The sequence below is a fragment of the Falco rusticolus genome, chromosome 6 (assembly GCF_015220075.1).
Source record: "Falco rusticolus isolate bFalRus1 chromosome 6, bFalRus1.pri, whole genome shotgun sequence".
NCBI lineage: Eukaryota > Metazoa > Chordata > Aves > Falconiformes > Falconidae > Falco > Falco rusticolus.
Genome location: NC_051192.1, coordinates 39418717 through 39436664, shown reverse-complemented (window position 1 = coordinate 39436664; position 17948 = coordinate 39418717). Strand labels below are relative to the sequence as shown.

At 36.2% G+C, this 17948-nt stretch overlaps 1 protein-coding gene across 10 annotated transcripts in view; it reads left to right on the top strand.

The window, feature by feature from the left end:
- REPS1 (RALBP1 associated Eps domain containing 1) overlaps positions 1-16766 on the top strand; it is a 67895-nt gene extending 51129 nt beyond the window's left edge. For 7 of the 10 annotated variants that reach the window (XM_037393209.1, XM_037393205.1, XM_037393204.1 and 4 more), the window contains 10 exons: positions 1362-1449; positions 2301-2402; positions 6346-6418; positions 8656-8774; positions 9527-9591; positions 11226-11411; positions 12785-12880; positions 13452-13600; positions 14233-14338; positions 15402-16766. In XM_037393209.1, coding sequence (XP_037249106.1) covers positions 1362-1449; positions 2301-2402; positions 6346-6418; positions 8656-8774; positions 9527-9591; positions 11226-11411; positions 12785-12880; positions 13452-13600; positions 14233-14338; positions 15402-15470 — 1053 coding nt within the window. In that variant the 3' untranslated portion in view covers positions 15471-16766. The remainder of the gene's footprint in view (positions 1-1361; positions 1450-2300; positions 2403-6345; positions 6419-8655; positions 8775-9526; positions 9592-11225; positions 11412-12784; positions 12881-13451; positions 13601-14232; positions 14339-15401) is intronic. The other 3 variants (XM_037393206.1, XM_037393210.1, XM_037393213.1) reach the window with 2 other exon arrangements.
- The last annotated feature ends 1182 nt before the right edge of the window (positions 16767-17948 follow it).

Below are 17948 nucleotides of genomic sequence, written 5' to 3'. Positions count from 1 at the left end.
AACAACTGCTTTCCTAGATGAATTGGCTTTCCTGAGCAGTTGTTGATAACTAACTAATGAGTAAATTCATAGATGGGGGGGGGTGTTTCCTCTTCTTGTTGGAAAAGCAGCTTGTAAAGTCAGATTCATGATCTGAATTAATACATTATATAAAAATCCATTTAACTACTTGAGACATTCTTGTAGTAGCTGCACATTAAATTACAGCAGAGGACTGAAGTAGCTACAGCAAGAGAGCGATCTTTGCATGATAATCCCATTATGAGGCAGGCAGGGAAGCAATATATTTAAAAGTGGTAACTGTGTCTAAAAGGCTGGTGCAACAAGTGTGTTTGAGCTGTGACTATGAAGCTGTTTTAAAAATTTATATTTGCAGCAAGTAGTGCAAGTCAGTTTAAACAGTTTTAGAAAATATTAGTGTAAGTGTATTATGCTTGGTGAAATTTATCTACTTAAGTAGTCAGAACAGATTAAATTTCTGATAAAAGGGTAGTTTTGAAACTTTTTGTTATTTCTAGGGACAGAATATAATCTGGGGTGGTTTTTTTGTGTTGTCCTTGTCCCACCCATTCATATATTCTGAATATAAATGACAGTAAAAATAACAAACACTTAGACAGCTATGTCCATATTTTTGTTACTTGTGAACAAAGGTAAAGTTTTGAGATTTATTTTTTTTTTAGTTATCTACACTCAGTCTCCAAACCAAATGGAAAGGGCTATCTATAAAGTACATTAAAATGGAGTCCCTTGTCTGAACTACAAAGAAAATCACTAAGTGTAAGGTCAACACCTATCTAGAGGTACATTCCATAGGGTTTATTATCCTAAAGTTCAGAAGTTCTTACTATTTTTAAAGACTCTGAAACTATTTATCTTAAACTACTACGAAGTACCTATTTTATAGATAATTACTCATACTATTTAAAGAGGCTATAACTTTTTAGGGAATTGTTAGTGAAGCTGAAGAGAGGGGGTTTGAAACTGGGGGAAATGGGGGTGTTGCTGTTGACTTTCAGGGTTTTTGGAGGATTGTTTTTTTGGAGATGCACTTGATGTAACACATCTTGTATGCCAAGAATGGCGGAAAGCTGGTAAAATTCAGGTCCTATTAGCAACGCAGTTATCTAGAGAAACATTTCTAATGTCCTTTTAAAGTAGTATGCTAGGTTACACGTTACATATTGTTAGAGAAACATCAGCTTATAGAGTTTTGGTTTATGGGTATACGAAATTCCTTGGAACTGTGTAAAAACCTAAATCTGTGAAATTTTATTTACAAGTTACATTTCACATGGTGTCAGACTTGAATTAGAAAAACTGAAAACTAGATTAACATCACTTAATTCTGATCTCCGCAGGATACGGCAATTGTGCACCCAGTTCCCATAAGAATGACTCCAAGCAAAATCCATATGCAGGAAATGGAGCTTAAAAGAACTGGAAGCGGTAGGATATTTTCTTACTAATGAGGAAAGTTTTGTACAGCTGAGGCTGCCTTTGCTTCCTTAAACATGCTGACTTTTTTTCTTCTCTGTAGATGAATTTTATCTGCAGTTGTAACCAGCATAATTAATGAGGTTCTCTGTCAAGAATTAAGAGTACTGCTCAGATAGGTGCAGAGTTTGAATTGGCCATTTGCTGGTGAGGATTTCACCATCTATTAGAGATCATTGCTTTGAGTGTTTCAGGAGCATCATGATAGAGGTTTGATTTGGGCCTCCAGGAGAGTGTCTAGGTTTCCTTAATAAATAGTGAAGGAGACTGTGAAGATGGAGAACAAGCCTGCATTGATAAAGCTTGTTCTGCTGTGGTGAGAAATACTGAGTTTATTATTTTGAAACCTGACAGCATTTGGGAGTATTGGCAGGCCTTTCTTTTTTTGTAAGTAGTACGCTGGTCAGTAATAAGCAAGGTGGTTTGATAATTTTCCTTGAGAAACAGTGGAGTCTCAATTTATAGATGTGTCCCAATATGCTGGTATTTCCTAAAGTTACCTAACTCATTCAAAGTCTTCAGCATATGAGAATAAAAAAGTATCCACAACATATTTCTTTTAAAATTTCCTTAGTCTTATAAATAGGTAAATTCCCAACTCTTAACACTGAGAAATAGAAATAACACTATTATAATGTAAAACTTAAAATAATTCGTACACCAAAAGTGTTAAAGTAGAGCTATTTTAGTCTTCAGTGCAGCCCTCCAGATAAAGGCAGAAGAAAACTAATTTAAAGCTTTGGCATCAGAAGTGAAGGCTAGTTTGAATGCACTTGTTCATTTAGACTTGTTTTTCTGTCTAGATCATGCTAACCCTACTAGCCCACTACTTGTGAAACCACCTGATCTCCCAGAAGAAAACAAAATGAGTTCATCTGTAAAATTTACAGCTGGAAATACAGTTAGTAAGTATCAAAATATTTTCTGATCTCGTTTTTTATATTACACGGAATGCAGATATGGTATGTATATTCTTCAGTGAATGAAAACTTGCTAGACAGCAGAAGCTCTAAAGTGAGATAAACTTATCGTAAGAATAGGCATGCTTCTGATACAAAGTATATATTAGAAGCAGCAATTAAGGAAGTTCTGCTGATGTCACTGGAGATATTTTCCTGCCATATGTGTTCAAAAAAGTTCATTTTTGCCAGCCCTATTCCATCTTCCTGTTTTCTCTTTTAATCTCAGGATGAGGAATTTAAATGTATGGAAAGTGGAATTGACTAAGTAGCTTTTGATTAGACTTCCTCAGAATCGTGTAAAACATTTTCTGAAGAGTGAAAACCTGTTAACAACAATTCTCAGGCAATTTTAATCTGGTTTAGCTACTAAGAAGATGCAGTAGACTTCTAGATTTCTTTATTAGGTACAGCTTTTCAACAGTTCCTTTGCTTCTAATAACATCTTTGATTTTCAGTATCTCCTGTGTCCAAAAAATTTTGCATTACTTTGATTTGATTAGTCCACTTCTAATATTGAGAGATCCCAGATTATATGTGGTTTGACTGAATCTCTGGATCCAGGGTTCTTGATATTTTTTGTTTTCTTTTCTTTAAGCTGGGAACTTTTCTTCAGCAAAAATTAGGTTTGGAGAACTCATTACTTTAAGTCTTTTGCATTATTAAGACAGAAGTATTTTAATTGGTTTGCAGTATTTAGGAAGTGCCTCCTTGCAATGTGTTTTGTTTCCTCACGAACTCTTTCAGTGGCACTCTATTCTGAGCAATGGCTTGATCCTGTTATTTCTTTTCAAGCAGAGTTTTGTTTTTACTAGCTGGTGTTCTAATGCAAAAGAGAAAATGAGCAAAACATGGTCTTTTAGCAGGGAAACTACTACTATATGCAGGTTCTAAGTTCTGAGAGCCCTTCTGCACTCCATTTTCCTTATCTGAATTTAGCTTAAACTTTGATAAAGGGCCTGTTAACTGTGATTATACCAAATATTTTATCTCCCTCAGAAGAACAACATAGTGAAATAATAAAAAACTCATTGCAGTGTAACGTAAAGCCATCCTGTAGTACCTCAAGCTGTAGTTATGGGACGCCTATCCTTGTTGTCAAGAAATGGTTCTTGTCAATACTGTAAGTAATTTGAATGGTTAACACCTTTCAGGTGAATCCTGAAGGACTCATTTAATGCAAGCTAGCTCTAGAAAAATAATTTCTGGTGCTTAAAAAAACACTGTAAATATAACAGGATTATTTTTGTGCAGACTTGCTGTCTTGGTGATTGCATTTCTTAATGTTCTTTAGTGTTATAATAGTGTATCAAGCAAACCCTTTTCTAAGTGGGTTTTGTTTTGGTTTATGTCTTGCAGTTTTGGAAGTGTTGTTTGTTTCACAAATGGGTATTCTTAAGAACACTTCTATAATATTTTGTTCATAGGTTCACATCTTTTTTGCTTCATCTACAGAAGAGTACAGATTGGGTGTTTTATTGATCAAAATTTAGATGCAGGTTAATTGTTTTACATCTTATAATCTACTGTTCATGGATAGATGTATTAAAACAGTATTCGAACTGAGAACCAATGGAGATTGATAAGCATCAACTTGATGTTGAGAAAAAAGCATTTGTCTCTTTTTCCCATGCTTTACATCAACAGTAATTCGTCTTGGAAGTTATGAATTTGTAAATAGCAGCTCAGACCTAAGCCAGGAAGCAGGGACAAACTTTTTCATTGCATGAGATAAGAAGGAAGTGAGTAGGCATACGCATTGCACAATTGTCTTTCTGTGCAAGCTGTGTGATTTGGAACAAAGGAGAGGGGATCTGTAACCTCAGAAAGTGGTAACTGGAGAAGTTCGTCAGTAATTCCTCTGATTGTTGGACACCCCCAGTGTTGGAACTGTTATTATGCAAGTAAAAATAAAAGCAGCAAAAGTAACTGCTGTTTTCCCAGATTGTTTTAACTTTAAAGCAACATGCAACTTCAATATGTCATTCAGGACAATTTTGTGAATATGTTACTTTAAACTCCTGCTAGATGATATAAACAAGATTGAGTACTGCAGTCAGAAGGGAAGGAATGATTTCAATTGCTTTTCTTCATAAGGAAATACAAACAAAGCTGGAGAATAACTTGTATTACTTAAGACTGAAAAGTAGAAACCTCCCTTGAGAACAAAAATAATACTGCAAAAGTCTCTGTCCTTCATGTTAGGAACTTTACTTATCATACTTATTTTACTGGAAATACTGGAAAAGGATTCTCTTAGATTTAAACTCATGAATTTGGGTTAGCCCATGTTGGTGAGGCATGAAGATTACATTTGCTAAGTAACCATCCTTTGCCTTACATACCCATTACAATTGTTTACTGTCCATATCTTTGAAATTGGTTTAGAAATATTTCTTCTATCATCAGTATAAACCCATTAGATTTGTAGTGAAATGATGTAAAACTTTTTGGTTCAAAAGGGCTTATTTTTTCCTCCTTAGAAGTGTGATTGCTTCTAAATCAAATCTTGTTTGATTAGGTTGAGTGGCTCAAGAAATATACGCAGTACTAGAGGTGCTTGGATTGGAGGGAGATAATTTCATTTACCACATAACCCACTTCTGCTTAAAACTTAATTTTCTCACTTGATCCTGGAAAACTTAAATGTCGTCTCATGGTAGACTTTTTTGAAAGAATGTATGTATAGAAATAATTTTTTTTAAACTCTGTAGTACTCACTGAGTAGAGACATACCTGTAAACCTGCAAAATAACTTCTGATCTGAAATGAACTTGAAATAAGGTATTCCTCAGCTGACTGTGGATGATAAAGGTCTTAAGCTAATTTCACTAGATTAATGTACCTGCAGCTTTAAGGGGGGGGAAAAAAAGGCTAAGAACAGACCTTGCTGAACAGGAAAGCCATCTCTGCAGGATTCTCTCTGCATCCTGGTTGGTGTGTCTTAACCCTTTTGAAAGCTTTAGTGTCCTGGGAGGTTAAAGTAATCCTTTGAGATGGGGTAATTCAGAAAAATCTTGATGTTCTTGAGTAGAATTTTCCTCTTTACTGATAACTAATCAGGTGAGTCTCATTGCTGCAGTGATTATCTACCTTGAATTGTGCTTTACTAGGTGCTCTGGAGTCATCCTTTGTGATAAATTATTCTGAGATACATTCATTCCACATAAATCTTGTGATTTTAGTGAGACTCCTCATTTCTGGGGGAAAAACCTCAAGCTTTGCACCATTTTTAAGGGTAAGAGTGTCCTTAAAGAAACAGCCTATGTGATGCCATAATACCATCTTTCATTTTTATAGATTGCCTTAACCAAAAGCTGAAAGCTTATAAAAAGATTTAGTCTGAAACAGAGCTGACTACCAGCCTCGAAGGTACAGAAGTTGCAGTATTAGCAAAGCTGCTGAGTTCATCTGTGTACTGTACATAGTTTTTCCTTTTCCTGATTTCTAAGGTTGGTGAAAATCCTTCAGCACTTCTAAAACCAAGCAGTCTTACTCCTTGCTTTCTTTTTTTCTTGGATGTCCCTTACCCTTGTTGGCTAGGTTGTGGAAGTGATAGAATGTTAAGTGTTTAAAAATTACTGCTTATGATACTTATATTTTGTATTTTAAGTACAACATTATTGTCATAGTTTATTCTTTGGTACATCCCAGTAGAAACGAACAACTCGTAGTATTGGGTGAGTGGAGCTGGATTTTATTGGATCCCTCAGTTATTCAAACTAAGATACTTTGAATCCTGCCCAGATGATACCTTACAGGGAAACAATACAAGGACATAACTTTTTAAAAAAATAAAAATTTGATATTTGAAATTGTGCTACCTATATCTGTTGGGGTATATTAATGGTGCAAAACAAATATGAAACTTTGTACTTTCTTTTACCAGCAGATGGTTACAGCAGTTCGGACTCCTATACTTCAGATCCCGAGCAAATTGGAAGCACTGTAACACGGCAACGGTCAGTAGAATAGCAACTGAAAAAAAATGTGTTGAAAGGTGTTTAAAGAAGCCTGTTCTGAGCTTCTGGTTGTTTGACAACTAGCTTGTAAAATGATGGCTAAATAGATTCTGAACTCTTAACACTCGGGAATCTGGAGACAGTCTGTTTTCTAATGCATTAACAGTGTATGCCATTCCTGTTAACACATAAAGTGAAAATTCAAAAATTTATGTAGTCTAAAAAGGGTTTTTTGGATTGGCCAATGAAATGAAACTCCACATTGTCAGAAATCTTAATACAGACTTTTTCCTTAAACACAAGAGAATGTAAGCACAAACAATCATGATATTACTTGAAAGCAATTTTTTGTGTTTTTGAAAATATCCATTAGGCATTAATGGAGAAGAACCTTGTGACTTCATAATATAAAAGAAGAATAATACATAAATTAGAAATACCATGACAGTAACTCAATCTGTTTTAACAATGGTCATTTTATAAAACATAAATCAGTCATAGGCCCAACAAATTAAGGGATTGGAGGGAGCTATGCAAGCACGTAACGAACAACTGCGTGGTTTTACGTAAGAGAATGTGCTATACTAGCTGGTGCTAGTTGTTCCCATTGAATCTACCTGAATAGGATTAAAAACCAGCTAGCCATTAACCATCTTACTATCAGTTTGAGAGGTAAGTTTAAAAGAAAATAATAATTAGGCTGACTTCAGTAGCAAAGAAAGATTTGTAATTGCCCGTCAGTACAGCAGCTTGAAAACTTCTTTCCTCCATTATTACTTAGTGGCAAATTTGATTGTCTGTCCTACGGCTTTGTATGTTTTTGCACTGCCCAACATGATGTTTTCAAAATGTTCTTTTTCATCTCTAAATTTTGGGTTGGGTTCTCTTGCTGAACTTGTGTAGATGAATAAAGCTTTCTGATGAGTTGCCACTTCATGGCACAGGTAGCTTCTGTTCAGCTGTCCAGGTCTGGCAGTGTCCACCCAGAAAATTTTTCTTCCACTTTTTCTTCCTTCCACTGATACCTCTTCTACCAGTTGCAACTTTATAGAGACAACATTGTCCTTAATGCTACCATTAGTCCAGGGTACTTTTTGTATTTTCAAAAAGCAAAAACTGATAAGGCTATGTCAGATAATGATATTTAAGGAGTGTCCTTAAACCACTTTCTCCCTTTTTTAATCCTACTTGTGCCTTTTATACTAGACTAGCAAGAGGGATGACCCTAGGAGTCAATGTAATTGGATTTGTATTTCATCAGAAGCATTGTCCTGGAGAGTATATTAAGAAAGGAGATTTTACTATTGTGATAACTTTCTGTTTGGACTTATACATTCAGGAATTTCAGGTTTTGTGTGAAATTTAGGTACCTCTTACCACTTTTAGTTTTATATCTTAGGGTAATTATAGAAGAATATTACAGAAGTCAGTCATAGAAAAGATTTTGTCATGTATTTCAGTTGAATAGAAGAGTAGCTGTATTCATGTCAGTGATGCAGTAAATCTGTCTTGCCCAAATTGGACTAGTTAGGAAGGTTCTGCACACTGTTTTTAAATGGAAGCTGTACAAAAATTTTATATACAACAAATCCCATTTAAACGGCGCTCAGTGCAATACTTTTTTATCCTTTCTGCATGTGTGTTCGATGAACTTACAGTTGGTATCCACTAGATGGTGGTCCTGCCTAAGGATGAGTTAACTCCTCAAGCTGCTACCAAGTATATAGATTTGGAAAATTTCAGGCAGAGAATTGGATAGCTATCTCATACACTGAGATATTCCTTAAGCTTGATGTACATGGAGAGGAGGTCCAAGAGAAACTTAGGTTTCTTCAATGACATTGAACTTAAACCATTTAAAATCTATTCAAGATGTTGACTAAATCTTAAACATTTTGCAAATTGTAGTGACTATCGTCTGGATAGAATTACCACATTTAGGATTCTCTGTTCCTGAACTATCATTCTTTGGGAAGTTTCTCAAGCTATTGGTTTCCCAAAAATAAATTACTTGTGTAACACAGGAATAATTGGGATAATGGAGATTTAAATAAATAGAAATATAAAACCAATTGTGAAGGTTCAAACCCGATTCTTACAATCTCCAAAATCGGCGGCGATCAGGCTCTCTTCCATCTGTCAAAGTTTGTTTTTTAATTGCATATTTAGAAGAACTTCTGAATTTTAGTTCTGTTGTAGCTGCCTAAAATCATTACCGAAGCCTATATGTTTTGCAGATCACATTCAGGAACATCTCCAGATAACACTGCGCCACCGCCACCCCCTCCAAGGCCTCATCCTTCTCATTCTCGATCATCATCTTTAGATATGAACAGATCATTCTCAGTTACCCCAGGTAGGTATACTGTGTTCTAGAATATATTATTTTTCACCATGTACATTCCTGAAGCAGATGGTTCTTTTTCCTCTGAAGAAAGATTTAGTGTGTTTTTAAACACTGCTTCTGAATGAAAAAGCTGAAAATGTTGTCACTCTTCTGGTTTTATTTGCTTAGACAGATAACTTAGAAGTAAATTCTGAATGCTGACATTGTAATCCTTTGGATGAACATGGGAAACGAAGTCAGGAGATAATGTTTTGGTAGTGCATCCACATGGCAACAAATTGCATCTGCCACTAAATTTTCAAGAAGGGTTCTTTTGCTATCACATGTATCAGGGATGGGTGTTAAGTATTTCACTTCAGAGGAAATGATTAAAGGTCACTTCTGATTCTCTGCTTAAGGGTTTTTCTTGTACTTCTGACTTGTCGGTACTTTTCAGGATCACAAAGTATGAGAAAATGTTAAGAATGTATAATGAGAGTAAAAGGGAAAAAAGGACTAAAATCAGAAAAGTATGACCATGTGAGTTCTTTGAGCTGGAAAAAAAGGACAAGGTCGATGTTCTGATTCCTTGTTTTGTCTGTTCACAAATTTGAAAGAAGATATTACAATTATCTTCTCAGTTGTTACAATTAGTTCCTCAGTATGACAGGTTAATACATAAGCAAAATGCAGGATTTCTTCATGTTGATAAGTCAAAAGATTAAATAGCACTTTAATGTGAAGAGTAACAGTCTTGGCCAAACATGATGTTTCTTTTACAGGACAGCAACAGGCTGGAGTTGTTGCCTATCCCCCTGCAGTGCCTCCAAGACCACAGCCTTCACAGGTGATGTCGCTTTTGAAAAATCATGCTCTCACTCAGTGCATCATTTCTATCTAACTCTGAATTTTAATGTATCTCTAACATGAGTAGCATTGCTTACTGTTTTTTGAAACTGCCAGGATGTGAATGATGGCAAAACTTGGGCTATAGCCAAATGTTAGCCTTTCCTGAATAAGGAGTTGCTTCTGGTGGAACCATGGGAAGGGATTAAAGTAGAGATCAAGGAGGAATGAGTGGCTCTGGAGCTCCGAGTTGTAGGAAAGAAAGTTACACTTCCACATTTCTTTACCTGTCCCTGTATAGCTAATAAGCCATAACAGACTGAGAGCAGTCTTTCATAGTCCCAAAAGGACTGTGCCCAAAAGGAGTGATCCCACTTCTTCCTTTGTCATAGAATTCATGATCTTTGCAGTCCTGGTCTGAGTCAGTTTGGTTAGCTGATTTGGTGGATAAAGAATACTGCAAAAGTTGTTTTTTCTTTGTCTCAGCCAGCTGAATTCTTCAACTGCTGTGGAGATCTGACATGGGACAGATAAAATTGCTTTTCAGTTGTTTTTCAGCAGCACCTATTTGTTAGAATCTGAGTTACCAGCCATTTAAGTCAGTCAATGGATTCAGAAACCATCTGCAAGGGAAGAGGGTACAATATAAACATATTCCATACACTGTGATCACATAAGCATGTGTTCCTGTGGAACTAAACTAAAAATATTGAGCCTGACAGAGCCAAGCTGGACTGTGTTATAGCAGAAACATCTACTGTCCAACGAGTCTAGCTGGTCCTGTGGTGCATCCATCTTTAGTCTCATTCTCTGGGTAATAGCCCATCTGAACTTCCTTTTTTCTTAAATATTTCTCTCTTTTTATGAACAGAGAATGGTCTGTCTGTTTGTGTCTTGGAGGACATGCACTTTGTCCTACTGACAAGACATAAATCTTTGTTCACTAAAAAGGCAAATAGTCTTTAACATTGTCCTGGCCTCAGCTGGGATAGAGTTAATTTCCTTCTCCTTAGCTGGTGCAGCGCTGTGATTTGGATTTGGTGTGAGAACAATGCTGATAGCACACTGATGGTTTTGGCGTTGCTGGGTGATGCTTATACCAAGTCAAGGACTTTTCCATTCCTTGGGCCCTGCCAGCGAGAGGGCTGGAGGGGCACGGGAAGCTGGGAGGGGACACAGCCAGGACAGCTGACCCCAACTAGCCAAAGGGATATTCCACACCATATGATGTCATGCTGAGTGTATAAACTGGGGGAAGAAGGAAAGGGGGGACATTACGGCATTTGTCTTCCCGAGTAACCATTACACATGATGGAGCCCTGCTTCCCTGGGGATGGCTGAACACCTGCCTGCCCATGGGAACTGGTGAATGAATTCCTTGTTTTGCTTTGCGTGTGTGGTTTTTGCTGTTAAACTGTCTGTATCTCAACCCATGAGTTTTTCTGACTTTACTCTTCCAGTTATCTCCCCCATTCCACTGTGGAGGGAGTGAGTGAGCGGTTGCATGGTGTTTGGCTGCCAGCTGGAGTTAAACCACAAAAAATGTTTTGTCACAAACTATTGTTTGGAGAGATTCTTTACATCAGATAACTGTTAAGAACAATATCACTAAATATTTTTGTTGTTTTATTGCAGGGTGCAGGTCCTCATGTGCATCGCCCAGTAGATGCTGAAGGCCTAATAGCTCATAGCAGTACCTCACCTCAACAAATACCAGAACAGCCAAATTTTGCTGACTTCAGCCAGTTTGAGGCATTTGCTGTTTCAGGTGTAAACAAAGAGGAAGAAGATGAAATTGAAACACACTCGGAAGTCTTGCAGGTGAGCGGAAGTGAAGAACTTGTCAGTCGCTTAAACAAAGCCTCATAATGTTGGTGGTATTAATACCTACGTCTGCCGTTTGAACTTAGTGGGTTTTTTATGGTGTCCCAATCCATTGCTAGAAAGCAATTACATGACACGCTACTACACTTATTTAGTAATTGCAACAAAACACCAAGGCAGAAGAAATTCTTCTCAGTTCTTGATTGTAATTCAAAAGATTTTGTACTTACTAGCATATATGCACAAATACAATTGCATTATTGCATTTAAGATTTAGCACAGGCAAAACTTTTCTTCTTCTCACTCTTGTCAGCCTTCCAAATGACCTACTGGCAAGTTTTAAAGTAGTCTATCTTAATAATTGGGATGACAGTCAGGTATTGTAAACATCTGCTAAAAATCCTTGATTTGGTTTTGTTCAAAGCCATTGGACAAACAGCTAAAATGAGCTCTGGCATTCTTCTGTAATGGATCATGAGAGATGTTTACAAAACCTTCTTTCCTACTGCAGACATAGGACTTTAAAAGGAGCCTCATGGTTTATTCCTATTAATGTCTTAATAGCTTACTGCTATTACATGAATTACTTCGTGTTTTCCTCAGATTGTAAATTCTCTAGGGCGCTTCTGCATCCTCAGTTGCAAAAGTACTTGTGGTGCTGTAAAGTTCTCCCAAGTATCAGCAGCGTGTTCTTGCTTCCCTTGAATCAGGAAGGTGGATGATGTGGAATTACTTGAGCATTCTATGAATCTCATTGCAAAATCAGCTACGTTAGCTTAAGCTGCCACTGAAAACTGTTAAGCTTATCATTTTGCGTTGAGGTGGATGGGGAACTGTTACATTGCGTTCCATCGGAGGGATTAACCTTTGGCAGTAACAAACAGGTAATGGTGGTAATGTAATAGAAGAAACAGCTGTAGCAGTTTATCATCAGGCCATAGACTTTTGTACTCTGCCTCATAACATTGAGGATTTGACTTTATTCAGAGTACAGTGCTTGAGAGTACTTTCAAGTAGCTATTTCATCTTTTTTAATAGTGATTTTAGATTCTGTATCAAATCTTAATTTCTGTATCAAAAGATAGGTCTAACTGTTGATTCTGGAAGTACAGCTTTCTGTACATTATGCACTTATATGCCGCCTCTTAAGCTGTTCCCAGGCCAAAACAGTGTTTGTGACCAAGATTTAGATGGCTTTGTTCCAAAGCAGGTATTGTTGTATTCCAGTTTGTGTTTCTAAAGAGGACTTGAACTGGAATTTTAGGTGTCAACTATTTTGTTATAACACAACATACTTGTATTTAATCTAAATGTTGCTGAATGAAGTATTTAAGAACTAATTTTCTAAATTATAATGCATATCCCTTTAGGTTGAAAAGCCCTCTGATTCTGCAAGTTCTCTTAGAGTTGCCAAAGCAGATGGAAGAGTTGAAGACAAACCACCTGTTAACATCCCCACTAGTGCGGTATGCAAAGTACACTTGGAAGGAGAGCGCAGTTGATGTATATGAAATTATACATTTGTTTTGATATGCAGCAGCAACTTTATACGCTTGCACTTGAACCCGATTTTCTTAAATATGTTCTTGAAATGGGCATGTGTATGGTGAATTTTTGCATCAGGTGATGTTTGTGATTGGGTTTATTCTCAAGATAGCAGAAAATTAAGATACTCTTAAGTGTTCAAATTTTTGTAATGGAGCAAATCTTTTAGTGCAGAACTTGGTTAACAGCATTTTTTCGTTACAGACACATAATTACTGGGGGAAGCATGCTCTGAGATGCTTATTTGCGATTGTCAGTTGTAGCATGGTGTTTCTGCTTGCACAGTTCTTTGTCACTGTGTAGCAACTTACCTTTCACCAAGGGGTGAGATTTAGTACTTAATTATTTTTTCCCAGACCGTATGAAAATGCAGTTGTAAATTCAGTTAGCTCAGTAACTGATTTTAAGAATATATAACACAAACAAGTTACCCCATTTTAATCAAAGTAAAATGCAGTTTGTGAGAATTACAGGCTGTGTTTTCCTCTTCAGGGTAAAGGCACTACCCCACTTGCTCCGCCACCAAAGCCTATTCGCAGAAGATTAAAATCAGAAGATGAGCTAAGACCTGAAGCTGAGGAACATACACAGAAAACAGGTGTCATAGCTGCTGTTCTTGCTTCACAGCCATCTATTCCTAGGTAACCCAAGAAGTGTATAAATACATCTGTTACTGGAAAGCTTACATTTAAACAGCATACACACTTTCTGTTCCAGGAACTGCAAAGAATTTCAGTGTGTTTGAATTAGATTAATTTAACAGAATAAAAGTTTTTGGTTTTTAAACAAGATTGTCCTGGAGCCTCTGCTACTGGGAGACTTTTTAGAGATCCTGAATTTTGGACTGTGAACTCTTTAACTTCTACAAGTACGTTGGAAATAAGTGGTGGAAGTATTAAGATGTAGTGTTTAACTTCAAATAATGGTTGCTATAAACAGTCAAAAATGTGCAGTTTGTTTCCTAGCTTGAAAGTAGACTATTACCTTAGTCACTTTGAGGTAAGTGAATGTGGTATGGTGTGTTGGGACTTCAGAAAGTTGATTACAAGTTTTTTAAATATGCTGCTTGCTGTTTGGTTTTAACCAAGTATGTGTGGCTTCCATGCAAACAAATGAGGTTAACTGAACCAGGCAGAAGAGGGAAAATCAACAGCGTAACAAGTTAAAAAAATTCAAATAGAGGATTCTGCTCATTTAGAAAAGAGGGACTGTATGAGAGATACTCAGTTAAGTGACAAAATTACTTATTACAATACTTTTAATATATTCTCAGATCAGTGGGGAAAGACAAGAAGGCAATTCAGGCATCAATCAGACGTAACAAGGAAACCAACACTGTTTTGGCCAGATTGAACAGTGAATTACAGCAGCAACTAAAGGTAATTCCATAATCTTTCTCTTTAAAAGAAGAGGCTGAGAGGGCAAGATGTTAGTGATGCAAAGTAACAGGCATCTCTGCAAGCCAGTCATACACATAGATTATATTGTTACAAAATACTTAGTTGTTTTTGTAGATCACAGAAGATACCTAATTATGACAAGTTTTGTGAAATTACAAAGGACACTTTACTACTACAAACCACATTTTTCAATGTATTGATTTGTTTTCAGCTACACTAAAATAAAATAACCCAGAAATCTAAACTTAGTAATTAGAAGTAGCTGTTGTGGTCATCAGATACTTAGTATTGAGAAGAGCAGCTGAGGTGGCTAGATGCTGAAAGAAAAAGCAAACCTCAAAGGCTTAATAAAATCATAAATATTTTTAACACTATAATCTGGGATACAAAACTTGCAGTTTAAGAACAACAACAATAGTAGTCTGTTTATCTATGTCAGCTATTACGGTTTTGGATTTATCTGTAGGCACCATCTTAACATCTTTCTCTTGCTGTCTTACCTTAAGATATCTAATTTTAATTATCAAGTTAATAAAAAAGAAATCCAAACTGGAAAATTAATGTGATAACTGTCTAGACTGAAAGATAAGCCATTTTAAAAACTTATCAGGCCTGATTTTCACTTTTTGTGAGAGTCAAGGTGTATAAAAATTCACGTAAGAGGAAAAACAGTGGGTGGGGGGCAGAAATGGAGTTTCCAATCCGTCGAGATGAGAGCTTGCCTCTGTAACATTTTAGACTTTGTTTGAAAATATTATAGTTGGATTTGCAGCTGGTTACAACTTTGTGGTTTTGAGCGATTTGAAAGTGATGGAAAAAATACTAAATGGCTTCACCTTTAAGCAAAGTATTTATTTTCATATACGTGTAATTACTAGCTAGCCAGTCTTCTATGCGGATTATGGGAAGAGTTCTCTAGACTCTAGAAAAAGATGTTAGTTCTCAAAACTGAAACTGATATTTACCAGTTCTTGTAATGGCGTAAAGAAATTTTTAACATTCATTTTCTGTGGACAGTCAGTAGAAAATCTTTCTTTTGTAGGATGTTCTTGAAGAGAGAATCTCCCTGGAAGTCCAACTGGAACAACTTCGACCCTTCTCTCACCTCTAAGCCTACTGCCGTTAACTGTGAATTTACTAATTTTGAAAGGGGTATTGGTTTCAAAGCCTATTTAAAGATCCATGCATATAGCTCAGTGCACTCTATTCTACATTAAATGTTGATGTTCTGTTTTGTCATTTGTCCACTTTTGTATTTAAGTATTTTAATTTCAGTACAGAGAAAAAAAAAACAAACAACTTTTTCCTTGAATGTGACACTGCCTCTCACATCACTTACTGTGGGCATCTGTGATCTTTGTTGGACTTGAGTTTGCAGAGTTTGTCGCCAAAATTTCCAACTGGAATTTTTTAGTGGTTTCTTTTTTCCTGTTGAAACATCTTTGCAGCAGCGGACTGCTAATCAGTTGACCTTAAGCACATAAACCCTTCTTTCTTTCTATGGCATTTATTGTGCCAGAACAAAGAAAAACTAGTAATCTGTCATCAGCCAGTGTTACTTCCCAAGCTGCCTTTCACAATTGGAAAGTTGTTCGCAATTCTAGAAAGCCTGCCTCTTTGCAATAAACCAACTTATTCAGGTTGAGAGAGTTCTTGCAGGCTGTTTGCCATATCAGCTGGATTTGATTTTGTGCTTTTGTTGCATACATTATAGAGTACGTAACCACAGATTGCCAGATTGTTCCCATTTTATCCATTCATGATCCTGATTCAGCCGCATGCATATAAAGATTTATGGTACAATTGGTAGTCTATCAACCAGACCTTTTTCAGTCCTCCCTTATGTGAAAAAGTTGGGTGTAAATCCCCAGCATACTATTCACACGTTACCTAAGCACCACCTGTAATTGCATGTTTCACACATTACCTTTTAATAATGGTTCACATCCACCAGTTTTCACTATAACAAATCATATTGTCAAGTAATATGTCAATACCTCTATGAACTTCTAATTCCCAGCAAAAAAATCCCCAACAAAAACAATAAAAGAAAACAACAGAAAATGAACAGTTTGCTTCTTAGGAATTCCGGGGTACCTTCTGTCATCTTGTTTCCAGGCCTTATTTCTCTGGCATATAGACAGGCTTCACTATTAACAGAGTTCCTTGAGTGTATCCTGCTATTCAGGTTGATGTACTGTATTAGGATTTGTTGTATATTGTACGATACACACATTTTGATCTCATATGTAAATTTGCATTAATTGCTGACTAACAGCAGATATTCTATTTAATGGCTTCTTCTGGCTGTGGGGTCATAGATGTTTAACTGCATGGATGTATCTCTGCAGAATCAGAACTAGCAATTGTGTGATTTTTACACCAATAAAACAGCACAATATTTTAATTTCGTTGATTCATCTTTACCTGGGAATTGAAACTCATTCAAATAGGGGGGAGGGTTTTGTTACAGGTCTGCAGGGAATTTTTTTGTAATTCTGTGGCAAGTATGAGAAACAGTTGCTCATAATCCCGTGACCATTTTCTTCCCTTTTTTTAGCTGTTGGTTAGAAGTGATCAAATTCTCTTGGTAATCTGTGGCTATATTCCTTTCATATCCTCCTACAAGCAAATTTAAAATACAGTTGTAATTTCTAAAAAGTAAATGCTAGTAGTGAGTTGGGTCAAAGAAACGTATAGTTCTTTAGTATTTATTCCTGGTTTGATTTTCTTGAAAGTACCTTTAAAAACTAAAACTAAGTGATTGCCCGTTAGCAGTCCTTATCCTCATTTTCTCACTTCTGCGCTTGAATGAAATTTTCTTAACATCTGACTCCCCTCCAAGAGGACAGCTGAAGTCAGAATTTTTTTCCCGCTGGATATGCTGTTTGTTACAGGGAAAAAGAGGTATTTCTCTTTTTGTTTATCATATGCACACTGGATAATTATGGTTAATTTTTATTACTATAACTATTCCAACATTTTTTCAAATGTCGTAGAAATGTTGCACATGGCGTATGTATATAATTCAAAGCAAGATTCCCTGGTATGAAAGACACAAATGCCATAGTTGCATGAAAGATGGTACTTTATATTTGCATGTAAAGGGATTAAGAAATGATAACTAAATGGGCACAAAGGTTACATATAAATTACATTTCAACTGTGTCTTGCCAATTAGTAGATAAAGCGCAATTATTAGATAAAGTGCAAGACCTTCAGAAAATAAGATGTCTAGTGAAGTGCAAAAAAACCCCAAACCAAAAGAAAAACCACAAAAACAACCCAGCCCAAAAGAAAACTAAAAAGCTTTACAGTTGATGGACTGATCACTTCCATTATAATTGCCAAGTAGCAAGACTAGTGTTTAAAAACAGTGGGAAAAGTGGGTCACTTACTGTAGTTAAAAACTGTTGGTTTCAAACCAACTATCTTGTCCATAGTTTATTTTAAAATCAAAAATACATTTTTAAATAGTACTATTTTCATATTAATATTTAAGTATTAAGCCTATGTTTATAGCAGCAGAAAGCGTAAATCGGAATTTAACATTTTACGCTTAAATGTAAAGAGCCTTTTACATTCAAAT